Below are 12646 nucleotides of genomic sequence, written 5' to 3' on the forward strand. Positions count from 1 at the left end.
TAAGAATCTGGCGGAGTGAAATTAAAGCGAGCACCAAGAAGGCCAGCACTCTCGCACCGCAACATGTCCGACCGTGTGCAGGGGGCTTAAGGAGAGGATATCGTTGGCGGGCCGAAAGGAAGAAGCTTTCCTTCCCCGAATCCACGGCTACCTTTTTCTTCCTCCTTAATTCCCTTCTGGAAGGACACGAATCCGAGCATCGGTACACCCGTCGAAACAGTGGCTGGCTCCCAATTAGGAACCCTCTTTTAAGTAATGCCCGCGATCTCTGCCCCCCGTGCGCCCCCCTCAGGCCGTTCCCTCTCTCGCTCGGTCCACCGGTCGGCGAGTGGCACCTACCTGTCTCTCGGTCTCTGTTCGGCCCCGGCCGCCACTGGCACGATTGACTTTCCGCGGCATCCTCGTCTTTCTCTTGTATAAATTAGTCCCAGCCGCCACATAATGGCGTGTCGATGCGCTACTGTCCCCCGGACAGCGTTGCCTTTTTAATTCCCTTTTTCCCTCGTGCTCAGGTAACTACTCTCCTCTCTCCCTCCGTCTCTCGCTCTCTTTCTCCCGTTTCCTCGTCGCGCACACGTCTTCTTCTTCTTCGTACGACCTTTCTCCGTTAGCCTCGTCCTCGTCCCGCGCGTATCGGGGACCGTCCGTCCGTCCTCGTCCGATCGAAGGACCCTCTCTCCCGGAGATCCCACTCCGTTTCCCTCTCGCTCTCGGTCTCGCCGCGCTCGTCAGACCGGCCGCTTAATTTACGACCAATTAATTTGGATAAACTGAATGAGGGGAGCCCTGCTTTCGATGCACGCGTTAACCGTGAATTTTTTCTGTCCCCCGTCCTCCTCGCTGCTACTCCTCCGCCGCCGGTGTCCCCACTTTCTCGGCCCTCTCGCCCCGTCGAGCCGAACGCCTTCCGGTCCAGCGGGGCTTACGCACACGCGAGTCCCCGTGAACCATTTCGGGATCCCGGACGGATGAAAATCGGCGCTCGACGATCGTCCCGATGACACGGTCGCCTCTGTCCGAGCGTATCATGCGTCGCCCGTACGCCGGCCGGAGGAAGGAAGCACCTACGAGGGCGGCTGACTTCTTTATGGTAATTGGAGTCGAATGCTGATTGCTTCGCTACACTTTTACCGGGATCCTGTTGATTGTTTTTGCCGCGACGGCGCGTCTCGCCGGGCGTGACGCCTCGAAAAATGAAAATTTCGCGGCGAGCCCCGGGATTAGCCTCGCAGGAAATGATTGAAATAATGAGCCGTACGCGAAAACTTGTTTCTTCTCTAATGAGTCACATCGCCTGTGCCGGCGCTCTTTTTTCCAGGGAGAATTCTTCTTAATAATCCTGTATCTAAAGAATTTTCCAATTAATGTTCCTCGAGTTAATCAACGTTTCCATGTCTTCGGGACCATTACATTCCTACAGATTTTTTCCGACTCGGTCGCCTCCCCGTTTTCTCGGACGCACTTCCAGGTTCCAGAGAATACCAGCGGAGTCTCGCTAATTTATTCATGTAAATCGAGGACCGCGGCAGGTTTAAGGAATGGTAGCAACGGAGGGCTATTACGATTTTTCATATTTCCTCAATCTAACCGCCTTCCCACGCCTTCAAATCTAAGGCCTCCGTGATCTAAGCCACCGAGGAAATTCCAGGGGAGCGTTTCCAATTTCCTCGTGCGCCGGCGCATTTCAATTGCACGGATAAAGGAAGGACCGCGGCGGCGGTTAACGCGCTCCGCCGACGAAGGGCCGTTACATTCCTTTCTTTCGAGTTTACTCATCTTTTCACTTTTGCAGATATCCTCCGCAGACCGCTGAGGGAACACCGCTAATTTACTTCTGCGCTCGGCATTTTCGCTAATATTTCAATTAGATATAAATAAAGCGAGGGATCGCAACGATTAAGGAATGGTACCAACGAAGTGCCATTACATTCCTGTACCTCTCCCGATCCGAGCGCGTTCTCACGTCTCCGCCGATAGTTCCGAGCTTAATGAAACCGCGAGGAACTCTCGCTAATTTCCTCGAGTACCCTCCATTTTCGCTAACATTTCAATTAGATACGTAGATGAACCGCTGCGTACTCCGCGACAGGTTTAAGGAATGGCACTATGAAAGGGCCATCAGCCAGGAAATCCAGCGTTCAGAAAATCCGAGCTCGTCGCGGCGGCGGCGGCGGCGGCGGCGGCTGGGCTCGCGTTCCAGCCGTGGAGCGTAGAAAGAAGAGAAGGAACGGGGGCCCCGGCGACGGTTAGAGGCATCGCATCGAGACGGTGAGGAGCGGTAGCACGAACCAGACATCCGAAGGGGTTTCGATGTCGTCGACAGGCCTGCTTGGTATTCCGTTCCCGTCCGGAGGCATAATTGGCCGCCAACTGGCGACGCTCCTCCGGGTATCGCGAAGACAAGAAATTATTCTTTAATTAATTGTCAGCGCTCAATGTGGCCGCATGCGTAGGATCGGTCGGCCTCGTACATAAATTTCATCTATATGGGAGCGGCGAGCGAGCGCGTGTAAGAGGCACCGGCATAGAGGGATCCGGAGAAACGGACCCCGGCTCCAGAGAAACAGAAAGAAAGAGGGACAGAGAAAATGAGAGAGGAACGGGGAGAAGGAGAGTGGAATAAAGAGAGCCGGGAGAGCTTCCGATCCGCGGAGGTAGCAAATACCTGGCGCCTGTTTGTAAACCCTTTAACGGTAAATCGTCGCTCTAAAGGGTCTCTTTTGCCCGTTCACTCTTTCCCCCGATACCCCCCCGCGCCCCGCGACGCCGGGCAACCGTTTCCTCTATATTTCTCTCGATGCTCGCGTAGGTGATCACCAGCCAGCCAAGACCGAGAGTTCCGTATAAAGAGGGGAAAGTCGGTTCACCGGGCCAGGATCGGCTAAGCGCGATCACAGTTTGTGGCCTCTAGTCACGCTACTGACGAATACCCTATTCTGTTGGTGGGTGTATTTTCACCTGGACGATCTCCGCGGTGTTTCGTGTTTGTCCGCTGCGATGGAGTAAGTGCTCGTGGCTTGGGTCCTAAGTTTGCTAAGTGTCTTTCGGAGAGTCTTCTTGGTTGCTTGCGCAATGGAACTTTTGATTGTTTGGTATTGGTATTAGATATTTATATGATGATCTCCATGCTGTTTTGTATTTGTTTGCTGCTGTGAAGTAAGTGTTCGTTGTTTGGGTGTTAAGTTTGCTAGAGAAGATTGGGTTGCTAAGTGTCTTTTGGAGAGTCTTCTTGGTTGCTTGCGCAATGGAACTTTTTATTGTTTGGTATTGGTATTAGATATTGATATTATGATCTTCATGCTGTTTTGTATTTGTCTGTTGTGATGGAGTGTTCGTGGTTTGACTGCTAAGTTTGTTAAGTGTCTTTTGGAGAGTCTTGTTGATTGCTTGCGCAATGGAACTTTTGATTGTTTGGTATTGGTATTAGATATTAATATAATGATCTTGACGCTGTTTTGCATTCCTTTGCTGCTGTGAAGTAAGTGTTCATGGTTTGGGTGCTAAGTTTGCTAGAGAAGATTGGGTTGCTAAGTGTCTTTCGGAGACACTCTTGTTGACTGCATGCACAATGGAACTTTTAGTAGACTGGTATTGGTATTATCTAATACAATACTAATAATCAGTATCTACTGATATAATAATCTTCGTGCTGCTTTGTGTTTGTCATCGAGAAACTGTTCGCGATTTGGATAGAGGACATTATGTTGCCAAGTGTCTTTTCGACAGATCTCTTGGTTGCACGTGCCATGGAACTTCCGGTGGTTTGGTCTTGATTTTAGCTACTAGTATGTCGGTCGGACGCGGTACCAACAATTAGGCTACTGGTCTCAACCGAGCGGACGACAGTTACGAGCGGCCGAGAAGGATTCAAAGAAGGCGGCGAGATTCTTTGATCGGACGTGCCAGTGGAACGGATCCCCCGGCCTTCTCGTTTTAGCCCGAGAAGGTGGCTCGTTGGATCCCTCTGGCTACCCTGTTCTTGTTGATAGGGAAGGTGGACCGCGAGTATACGTGAATCCCGGCATTGGCGTCGGCCCACCATTCGTTTCGAATTAAATGCTGTCGAGCGATTTTCGTAGGAATTACGAAAGAAATAATGTGGCCTTAATGGGTCTACATATGTTAATCTGTTGATCTTTAGTTTATGGTTTCTTATAGAAATAACTACTGATAATTAAAATACTGTACACTAATTAGTATAACGAGGATTGATAAAGTTTGAAAAATTCAAGAGTTTAACGCACACCCATTTAGAAACCAATTATATTATGTAAACGTCAATTGCGGAAACACCTGTCATGATATGGCTTCAGAATTAATTCACTTTCTCATTTGTGAAGAGAACTGGAGCATGCACTGCGTATCTTCAAATTTTCATTAATATTGTTGTCTTTGAAAATATTAAATAAACATCATTCTATTATATATTCTCATATAGACATTGCTACTACTATTCTTTCTGCTTCGAAAATCCATTCAAAAAGAAATTCCCCTTCTCTCTAATAAACTTTAATTAATCGATGGCGAATCTGTATTAATATCCACGTCGTCTTAAAATTTAAAATAATAGTAATACTTCCAACGATGAGCTGTATATTTCTCGAATAAACATTTAACTGTTCAGTTTACTATATCCATTTTTAACCTCTTGCCTTATGATTTATTATTCAACTGTGGATGCAACAACTCTGCCAGTAATAGTTTCTTGAAAAAAGAGAAAAATTCTATGCAATTCTATGTCTACGTTTGTCCTACAATATAATAATTGATGAAATAATATATTAAATAATATAATATATTAAACAATATAATATATTAATACTAGAACTACCAGAGAGGTCAAAATGACCGATTCCCGATTGCTTCTCTAATAATTATGAAAAACATAACAGATAATTCCCTCAGATATTACTATAGAAATTGATTCAGCAATAGGCAAACCGAATTATAAATAAATAGAAATCTCAATAGTAGCACTGTTGGAGCTTCCATAGAAAAATTTCAGAAAGTTTGACTGTTCGGTAGTTCTAGTGTTAAATATTTTATTGTCCTACAGCATAATCATTGACAACAGAATAATGTTTCATTTGAATTCAGGGGAACTGAGTAATATTTATGTTTGATTAAATTCTACTTAAAAACTTACATACTTTGTTCATAAGTAATGAATTGAAATGAAACTTTCGGCATATCTTGTATATAACTTTGTATATTTTGCAATATTCTATATTGCCCTGCGTTTCAAAAATTGAAACAGCTAATGCAAGTGCAAACACGAGTTAACTCGTGACCGGTCAACAACGTGTTAATTACCTTTTCCCGGGCAGATTTCCAACGCCATATCCCGCAATTAACCAGTTAACTGTGTTTGACGAGTATACACGTCACCTTAAAACTCTTAATGGTGCTAACCTTTTCAACGATGGATTATTTATTTTTTCAGACAAACATGTAATTCCTCTTCGTTTCGCTTCACTTTTTCGTTAGGATATATTTCAAGTGCATTTGGCTTGCATTTAACGAGTATACACTTCATTTGATTTTATTGCGCGCACAATGAGAGATTCTTCAAACTAAATTCCACACTGAACTGGTTAACAGATTAACCCTTTGAACTCTATGCTCCAATATTGCACCAGTTATAATATTAAATATTCTAATGAATATTAAAGAAACTACCCTAACATTATTCGATTTTCCATCCGAATTTTTTACTAAGAAGGAAAATAAAAGATCGAAGAAATATAGTATTTCTAATTTTCGCTAGGAATACTATAAAAATTCGTTGCAGTTGCTGATAGATTACAAAACAATATGGAGTGCCAAGGGTTAACCCTTTGCGGTCCACTGTCCAGTACCACTAGATATAATTCCATTGACATACTAACTGTTCTTGCAATTGCAATTCACGTAGGGAATCGCTCTAAAAGATACCATATATCAAGAATTTCGAATTTTAATTTGTGTTCACAAGCAAACAAAGGAATTCATTGCAATCGTATATTTTTCTCGTTCATTCAAATTGACTTATTTCGTTCTGTAAGTTAACCTGCCTAGCACTCTAATAAAATGAATGAACCGCAAAGGGTTAAGGCGTAAGGGAAACAAATCTTTGCACTCGGAAATTTCTCACTAGAAATGTGTAACTTCTGTAGTGTTAATACTTGATTTCAAATTTCTCATCCAGTTGGCAATGCTGTGAACCACCGATGAATACGCGAATAAAAATACAAATGTATACAAATCAAAACGCATTGGTAAGTTATTCAGACTATTGTAATTAACCCTTTGCACTCGGAAGTTTCTCACTAGAAATGCGCAACATTTTTTCAAATATATCTCGTTATGAAATATGGAGTATTTCCAGTGAGAAACTTCTCTAGTGTTAATACTTGATTTCAAATTTCTCATCCAGTTGGCTCTGAACCATGAATACGTGAATAAAAATTAATATGTATACAAATCAAAACGCATTGGTAAGTCGTTCAGACTATTGTAATTAACTTTTGCACTCGGAAGTTTCTCACTAGAAATGCGCAACATTTTTCCAGAAACATCTCGTTATGAAATACTCCATATTTCCACTGAGAAACTTCTGTAGTTAATACTTGATTTCAAATTTCCCATCCAGTCGGCTATGAACCACGAATACGCGAATAAAACTAAAAACCATAAAATACTATATAAATACTATAAAAATTAGTTGCAGTTGCACAGATCACAAAACAATCCGAAGTGCCAACGGTCAAAGGAACACATATCCACGAGCATCGATTCGAGCCGCGCTCGATTTCCTCCGGGTCCCAGTAGGAAGCCGAACGTCGACGCTCATGGACAGATTATTCGGGACAGGTGGGTACACAGGCGAACGGGGCCCGTGTAGATACGCCGGGCCGGCGCGGCGTCCGGTGTGCGTGGGCCCCGGCGCGTATATATTTTATAATTAGCCCCGGGGTCCCGGGCCACGATAAATCAGCGCGCCGCCCGGGCTTAAGACTTAATTAAAAATTTAGTCAAAAACCAATTAGCGGCTACGCCGGATTAACATATTTCTAATTATCTGCCGGACACTTTCGGCCGCCCTATACCGCTGCCTCGACTACTTGCCATATAAGAGGGAGCCGCGGCGCGGCTCTCTGCCCGCCCGATGACTTTGCGATACATTTCGCGTTCGAACGGAACGCTCTTCTCTTCTCTTCCTTCTCCCCCCGACCGATCTCTACGCAGCGACATAATACTTCTTTCAGGGCACGCTGCCGAGGGGAAAGGTCGTTGCCACGGTATCGAGACCAAGGGATTATTGTCTCCCATTTTCGTTCTCTTTCATCGATCCGTCGTAATGACGACTTTGTTCGATCCGGGTTCGATGCCTTCGGACTTACCTTCTACAGAGGGAGTAATTGGTTGTGTCGGTTATTTCTATATCACGTTTGTTTGACTTCGCGAGGCATCGATGATGTCTTGATTGATTATTTGGGAGTTTTAGATATTGTGAACTAAACTGAAGAAATGTTGTAGAGCGGATGCTTGGAATGTGAAAGTGATTTCTTCTTGAGAGTCTACTATTGACTAGTAACATTTCAATGATACATTCTGTCACCCTCGCAATTACATTTTGTATGGTAACCGTTCGAGTCGCAGCGGCGCGATGGTGTTTTTCCGTCGCATTGTCTAAAAGTGCCAGTCTATTGTGGTATAGGTGAAGCTTATTTAACTCTTCCCTTTCGAAGTGTTCATTGTTATTCTTGTTATTACTCGCCTGGGACTGGAAATATGTAACGGTCGCGCTATTTGAAACTTGTTTCTGTGAAAATAGAAGAGCGTAAGGCAGTTTCTAAATTGAAACGAAGGGAGCGCGATCGCGCCGCTTGGTTTTCGAGTTTTTGCAAAATTAAGGATTCAAACGGTTAACACATTGCGTACCGGTAACGAGAAATCTCGTTTGTATATAAAGACACTTAGTTATGCAACTTCGCTAATTACCATAGCATTGGAAAAAATATAAAATTTGATTCGAATTGATTATCTATTTAATCAATTACATATCAATATCAATTATAATTTTCTTACTATGTTTTTCAAGAAATAAATCAAAGTAAATTTATTTATATAAATATTTGTGATCTCATTAGATAACTACTCTTATTAATTCTTTTACATACACACCCAATCACTTACGTATTTTTGGTAAATATCCACATAAGTTTAGCATCCAAACGGTTAAAATATATTACATAACAACATATCTGAGTTTCTCTATGTATAGCGTTACAAGTTGACCTCAGTGAAAATTGCCATCAAAATTAATTTTCCTGAAAATTCCGGTAGGCAACGTGTTAACTGCGCTCGGACCGCGAAAGAGAGTGCGTCGATGAAATAGAGGAATCGTGGCAGCCCGCGTCAAGAATGGCAAACACAGACTGCGTAAATACTGAAATCACTTTTATTTCGCTATGGTATACTTCCATGGATAAATTATATCATGTTACATTTATACAGGGCGCTTAGGTACATCCTGGGGGCCTGGCTCGCAGCGTCAGCGCCCGGCGGCTAGCTGGCCACCATTTCCCTCGATCGATCGCGGGTACACGTACAGTACAGAATTTACATTTCACTTCGTGCCCGGAGGCAGGCTTGCGCTCGCCGCGCCGGCTCGCGCGCGTATGTACACGATTCTTCGGGTTTCGTATCGTAGCCCCTTACGCTCGCAATAAAACCACCGTTCACGCTCGCCGTGTCGCTCCCGCTCGCCGAGGACGCGCGAATTTCCGCGTCGCGATCGGACCAACAGATTACATCCTACGAATTCGTCGCGTCGTGTCGCGGCTGCCTCGGTTCCCGTGGTAATTCCTGTTCGTCAACGGTGTCGTCCGCTTAACATCACGGTACACTCCGCTATGAAAGCATAAATATCATTCGAACATCAAAGAAACTTTCAACGGAAAATATCCAAAAGAGAAACATCGAACTAATAAACATCACTCGAACAGCAACTTTCAACAGAAAGTACCTCTAACATCGAAACCATTCGATGCTCCAGATTCTACATCAAATACGAACCGAGTATCGAATAATCAAGCTCAACCTTCGCGTCGCAAACTATACACATCTTTTTCGTTAGGCTGACGTCAATTCGGATCTTTAATTCATAGGACGTTCGCGCGAAAGATTTGATTTGAAAATTGACATGTTTACGTATATCCGAAACGCTCGAGCTTCGATCCGAACGCGTCTTAATTTCGATTCGCTTCGACCATGGAAATTCTTATTCCCCGATCAGCGAGACTATGATTCGATCGCGAATTCACCCCTCGAGGGAGGCTTTTCACCGGGAAAGTTCCACCCGATGATGGACGCAGCGCGAAAGTTTAAGTGGACGACAACCGTGCAGCGGCGAAGTTCACCGACTCGAGTCGAATAATTGATCGAAAAGGGGGTCGCGGGGAGGGGAGGTGGGGGGCCGGGCCTGTTTTCTATCGGAGCGGTTCCCGAGAAGTCATCGGTTATACAGCGGATATTTCTTTCGAGTCAGTCAATTATCTCACCCATAAATTTCCCCGCGGATAAACGAGCCGAACGGAGCGGGTCAATTGAAATGCCGAGTCCGCGGCCTAAGCCTAAGGTGGATCGAATATCGTCGATCTTTTTCCCGTCCGCGGTTCCGCCGATCCTCCGTCTCTTCCCGCGTCTCGGTCTAACGTTCCTCACTCGCGCGGAAACCGCGAGAAGCCTCTCCTGTACACGTGTGTCGTGTATATATATATATATATGTATATGTATATGTATATGTATATGTATATGTATATGTTTATGTATGTGTATATTACGTGTATATACATACGTACACTTACGGTTAACACGGCTATTTACAATATGTACAATCGGTGTTTCCTCGTGAGATCGACGCCTTCGAAAATACTTTCTAAACGCTCCGCGCCGCGCGATCCCTTCGCGGGCTGGATCCTTCGGTCTTTCGCCGTTTGAGTGCTGAACGCAAAATTGCGGAGGCGCTTCTGTTCGTCGGTATCAATTAGAATTTTCTTGCTAGATTCTTCGAGAAATAAAGTAAATTTATTTGAATGAATGTTCTTTTTTGATATTTCTTTGTAATGACATATTCGTGATCTCATTAGGTAAGTACTCTTATTAATTCTTTTGCATACGCACCCAATCACTTCCGCATTTTTGGTAAATATCCACAAAAGTTTAGCATCCAAACGGTTAACACGTCGACTGCCACGTCGCTCCCAAATTACTTGATAATTACAATTTGTCGGATAACTAATGTCGAATGGGAATATTTCGTATTACTAGGTAACAGTGTAATGTAAGCATTCCGATACTAAATAATAAATATCTGTTCCCCATCTTTGCTACGAAAGAATAAGCGAGACAAAGCTCCGAAGGTTCTCGTGGCAGTCAACGCGTTAACACTTTGACTGCCACGTCACCTGGACTCGAGTAACATTGTTTTTATAGAAACTTGGATATTCGTTTTCTTGACGCATCGAACTGAATTTTGTTGTATACGAGATATAAGAAACAGTGGAGCAATTAACACATTGCGTACAGGTAACGAGAAGTCTCGTTTTTATGTAAAGACACTTAGCTATGCAACTTCGCTAATTACCACAGCATTGAAGAAAATATAAAATCTGATTCGAATTATCTATTTGAAATATATTACATAACAATATATCTGAGTTTTTCTATATATAGTGATTAAGTTGACCTCGGTGAAAATTGCCATCACAATTCAGTTTTCTGAAAATTCCGGTACGCGATGTGTCAAGAATCTCGATTTGGTTAATGAAAACAGTTTACGTGGCGTTTACGTGGCGTTCAACGTGTTAATCCTCCCGCGAGATTGCTCGGACACTCGCGAACGCTTCTGCTCCGCGGAGAAGCGAGAATGAAGAGGCCGAGGGATAAACGAACAGTCTCTCCGACACTCGAGAATCCTCTCTTCGTTCTCTCGCTGCCGATTTCGCGCACAATCGAGAGTACAGTCGGAGTCTCCGTCGAATCCGGGATCGCGCAACATCGCGCGACGGCGAACGCGTCGTTCCGTCCGATTCGATTTCGACGGAGCGTTCGCTGTCCGCTTGGAAGCGCGGCGATGACGGCTTTGAACTTTAGGATTTGAATTCTCTCGTGTCGCTTCAACGTCGCCGTTGACTCCGAGCTCGATTCTGCACCGAGTCTTCGCCACTTCGCGATATCCTGCGAACAATCTCAGCTTCTCCGAAAATCCACTACGAGTCCCTTCGTCTAGGTACCTGGACCCTAGACCTTCTCACAGGAATATTATTCCAGAGGTATCACAGGTTAAACCGAATTCTTCACAAGCTGAACGGATCCCCCGAAACCTGACTTCGCTGCTTCCTCTTAGACACTAGATACTCTTCCTCGTCCTCGAACTAGACAACTTCGCGCAACGTCCTCGAATAAAGTCCTCCCAACGTCCGTCCGAAAATTCGTTCTCGAGATTCCTCCGCTCCGAAGCCTCCGGAGCCACCGACGGCTAACGACGTCGAGATCCTCTTTTTCCAGGCTTCCAGTCTCCGCAGCGCGTGTCTCATTTTTGCCTCGGAAGAACAGGTTTCGGGATCCTTTTTCCGGCGGGATCGGCGTCGCGCCGCCGTCTCGATCCTCCGGATCCTGCGGGAGCTGGCGAGTCCGATATCCTGCGGCACACCGTCGCCGAACCGCTCGGAGGGCGCAGGGTACGAGCGACTTGGGCTCGCGCGGCTCCGAGTCTGCCTTATTAAGGCCTGTGTCCAGGGGGCCCCATGAACATGGCTGCCGCGGCCGCGACATGGGTGTGCCTAGCCATGGCCGCCGCGATGAAGGGAGGCACTCCTGGTGTCCCAGGGGGCCCCACTCCGGAGAACATCAGGCCCGAGCCGAAACTCGGGTGCAACAGAGGCCTCGCCGACAGCCTGAGCTTCTCTATCTCGGCCTCTTGCAGCCGTTTCGCCTTCGCCCGCCGGTTTTGGAACCAGATCTTCACCTGGAACAGGGAAATGCGGCTTAATCGTTAGACACTGTGACCTGGAATCGTTCGAAATTCTCGGGTTATCTTCTTCTAACGAGGGTCGGATTCGTCTTGAGGAATATCGAGAAAGTAACCTTTCGCCTGTAACTATCGAATATAACGAGATTTTTCAGAGTTTTCTATGGGAACTTTGAGAATGTGATATTATTGAGATTCTGATTGATTCGTCGTTACTGTTAACCCTTTGCGGACGACTGTCGACATTTCGGCGAGATGAAATGTTCGTATTTAGAAGACCAAGCCGCAAGAGTGAGTTAATTACTCGAACATCTAGAGATCTGCACAGTTTCCTTTTCTATTGATTAAGCGATTGATAAATAATTTAGTTTCGTCTGCTGAAGGTTTTGTACATTCCTAAGAACCTTCCGCAAAGGGTTAACACGTTGAATGCCACGGGGTCACCGGTGACCTCAACTAAATCGAATTACTATAATTCATTCGATTGAACGATGATTTGAAAAGTTTTCTATACTATAAGTAATACGACTTAATGCACTGGCATTCGACAATTCAAACCTAATAATAACGTAATCGGCATAAGTTGATACATTTTTATTTTCCATATTTGTCTCGGCAAATCGCGCGGCA

The 12646-nt window shown here is 45.0% G+C and overlaps 1 protein-coding gene across 1 annotated transcript in view; it reads right to left on the reverse strand.

Annotated features, from left to right (window-relative positions):
* Nucleotides 1-8455: 8455 nt before the first annotated feature.
* Msx (homeobox protein Msx) overlaps nt 8456-12646 on the reverse strand; it is a 39349-nt gene continuing 35158 nt past the window's right edge. Inside the window, exon 3 of the mRNA XM_031990968.2 lies at nt 8456-12013. Coding sequence (XP_031846828.1) covers nt 11768-12013 — 246 coding nt within the window. The 3' untranslated portion in view covers nt 8456-11767. The remainder of the gene's footprint in view (nt 12014-12646) is intronic.

Source organism: Nomia melanderi, chromosome 2 (assembly GCF_051020985.1).
Source record: "Nomia melanderi isolate GNS246 chromosome 2, iyNomMela1, whole genome shotgun sequence".
NCBI classification, from domain to species: Eukaryota; Metazoa; Arthropoda; class Insecta; order Hymenoptera; family Halictidae; genus Nomia; species Nomia melanderi.